The sequence below is a fragment of the Zootermopsis nevadensis genome, unplaced genomic scaffold, assembly GCF_977971745.1.
Source record: "Zootermopsis nevadensis isolate Lab colony 2312 unplaced genomic scaffold, Znev_1.0 Znev_ptg000022l, whole genome shotgun sequence".
Classification (NCBI taxonomy): Eukaryota; Metazoa; Arthropoda; class Insecta; order Blattodea; family Termopsidae; genus Zootermopsis; species Zootermopsis nevadensis.
The window spans coordinates 19966701-19969779 of NW_028259154.1; the positions used below are offsets into that span (position 1 = coordinate 19966701).

At 41.7% G+C, this 3079-nt stretch overlaps 1 protein-coding gene across 1 annotated transcript; it reads right to left on the reverse strand.

Moving 5' to 3' along the window:
• Nucleotides 1–362: 362 nt before the first annotated feature.
• LOC147873044 (uncharacterized) lies at nt 363–2219 on the reverse strand. The gene has a single exon (XM_087353616.1). It carries the CDS (start codon nt 2113–2115, stop codon nt 814–816), a length of 1302 nt encoding a protein of 433 aa, XP_087209742.1. The 5' UTR covers nt 2116–2219; the 3' UTR covers nt 363–813.
• Nucleotides 2220–3079: the final 860 nt, after the last annotated feature.

Here is a 3079-nt window from a genome sequence, read left to right on the forward strand (position 1 = left end):
TTTCATTTAATTTATACAAGTAGATTCCAAAGTGTTTCTGAATTTATTGGTTTGGTGATGTTGCCATTCTGTAACCTAACCAAAGTGGGAATGCGTTGGTTTCCCCATCTGATGCCCTTGTTACCACTGAACCATAAAGAAAGGATCGGAAGAAAGCTACTCCGCTTTCCCTAAAAGTAGAAACAGTTGCCACATACTTCTAAAAGTAGAGATTTGTTGTTGATGAAATTCTAACAGACGTTCAGAGACAAAAACGTGTTTTGTTATACTACACTAGGTTAAAATAGAAATTTTAAATTAATTTGTTATTTGTCTTATTAAAATATTGGTTATAGGTGTATTAAAGGCCCATGACTTCTAAATTAATTCTTAATAGACTCTTTATTAAATAATAGTTTAAATATATAACAAAATTCTGCTTAATATTAAACAATACATTTATTTTAAATCATAGTTTACTGTAAGAATAATAATCAGGTTGCTTATATAATATATAAATACTTTACTATCATAAAACATGCATAGAATCTGATAAATATAATATAAATACAACGCCATTAACTTTAGCGAGAACGGGCGTTGACTGTACAAAATATTTTTTTACAAACGGGGAAACAGTTCTTTTCCTCAGCAAGAGTGTGCAACTGATAGTTGAAAGTGTATTTAAAATCGGTTTACAACTGTTACACCGCTCCATGTCAAGCCAAATGTTGGTATATACCAGTGATACTACAAAATGTAGGGATGGACAAATTCAGCTTTTTATAATCATGTACATGCTGGAATGTATTTCTCGCACATTCTTGTTGGTCCCTAGTAGTAACCATACCCGCTACCGTACTTTCCACCATTGGCGCCACCGTAGCTACCAGCATCACCGTGGCCACTGCTGTGTCCATACGAAGACCCTTCACTGTGCCCGCCCTTCTTGGCGAAATCCTCATTATTGGCGTGGTAACCTTTATATCCTTCTTCACCTTTGTGTCCCTTTTCTTCATCAAAATGCTGCCCCTCCTCAAACTGTCCCTTCTTTCCTTGTTCGTTTTCATTAAAAGCAGCATCAATGTGACCACCCTTCTCGTGGCCTCCCTTCTCAGAGGATTCCTTTTCTTCAAATTCGCCGTATTTGCTATCATGCCCACTTTTGTTAGCATCATCGTAGAAGGAGTGTTCCTTCTTGAATTCGTCCTTGTGATAAACGTTGTGGTACCCGGTCGTCTTATGCCCCTTCTTGTGGCTACCCTTCTCACCATAACTTGCACCCTTGTAGCCCTTGGCGCCTTGATGATGTTCACCGTACTGTTCAGCTTCATCGTGATGCCCTTTTTTCTGACCTGCCTCGTCACTATAGTAACCTTTCTCCAACTCGCTGCCCTTCTTCCCGGCATCGCCCTTATCATAAGCTTCATAGACCTTATAGCCCTTGTCACCTTTTTCTCCGCCGCTTGAGTGATGAGCTGCATTGTATTCGTCTCCGCCACCCTTCTTGAAGTCTTCCTCCTTGTAACTGCCACCCTGTTCACCGCCCTTCACACCATTAGCATAACCAACACCCTGGCCAACACCACCTGCGATGTATTTGCCTCCAGAACTTCCAAGACCTCCTCCATAATAATTCCCAGCTCCATATCCACCTCCAAGTCCTGCACCACCGGCGGAGGTATAGGAACCACCAAGGTGTCCGAGACCGAATCCTCCAGAACCACCAACTTGGTTGTACGATCCTCCCAGATGTCCGAGTCCCGCTCCGTACCCCAGACCTGCACCTCCCGTAAGTCCTGGGAAATGATGGTATCCGGCGCCTCCTAGACCTGCCAAGTAGTGGCCGCTGGAAGCCGCGTCATTGTCCGCGTCACTGAGCTGAACGTAGCTGGCAGGTCCCTTGCCGTCACTTCTATAGATGTAGCCAGTAGCGGAACTCTCCAGGTCTGATGACGCCGATCTCGCCATGTACATCTTGCCGTGAACGTTCTGTTTTATGTCACTGATAGGATCTCCTACTGACACTACGTCTTCTGATGTTTCAACTAGAAGGTCTGAACCACTACAACTGAAAACTTGGATAAGAAGACATAACGCTCCAGAGAACTTGATGACACTCCGAACACTTGCCATCTTTGTTAACACTTTGTTATACAAATTAACGAACTTAAAGCCACACTTTTAAACAGGCACCGCACTGGACTGTTGACTATACAGACACCTCTGCTGAAAGCAGGACACTGAATACCTTGTTAGCCCACCATCTTGCCTTTATATGTACGTGTATCGTAAATTAAGACTCCCTCTTCATGAGTGAAATTTAACGCTTGGTTAACTTTCTAACCTTATTTCATTGTACGTCTGGGCAATGTTAGTGTAACGTTAATATTTTTAGCGAAGGAAATCGTTACTTGTTGTGTAAATGTGTGTTGGTATTTCGGCCGCCTGAGCCCCGCCCACACTGACGTACCCTTCAACATGGAGGACAATAGTAAGCGAGACTAAAGCTTGTTTTCCCGTCCCACTCTAAGCTGCGTATCTCGCAATAGACAAATGCTGAATCATACCACTATGGTGTTAAAGTATTTGATATTATTTTACAAATTTCATCGTAATTCCGTTGATTGTCATGTGTCATTGATACAGAAAATACAGTAGGCTTACCTGCTTGTATGGCCTTACCGGAAAGAAAGCGTGACAACGTTAAACCTAGCTCGGTATGTGCAAGCACGTGAGGTTCTGTGTGTTGCAGGACTTGGGTGCTTCGAAGCATAAGTGGTTTAAGAACAGATATTTAAATGAATTTGCCTTAAAATATATGTTACGGGTGTATTATAGGTATTGTATTTTAAAAAAACAATTTACTGCCTGTTCAATGTAATTTCCGCTTCAATTTAACGTCTGTATTAGTGATTTAAAACCGATGTGAAGTAATTATTCAGATTAAAAATGCGGATAACACATGTATAAATCCATTTGCAATGTTACTACTCCTATTTTCCACTTTACTCCGTACTAATAGCTCTCGGTGCGCACTCAGATGTCGATTTCGTTGGGCCCACAGCCATTACGGAAAATCAAACTACCGCTGTATTTA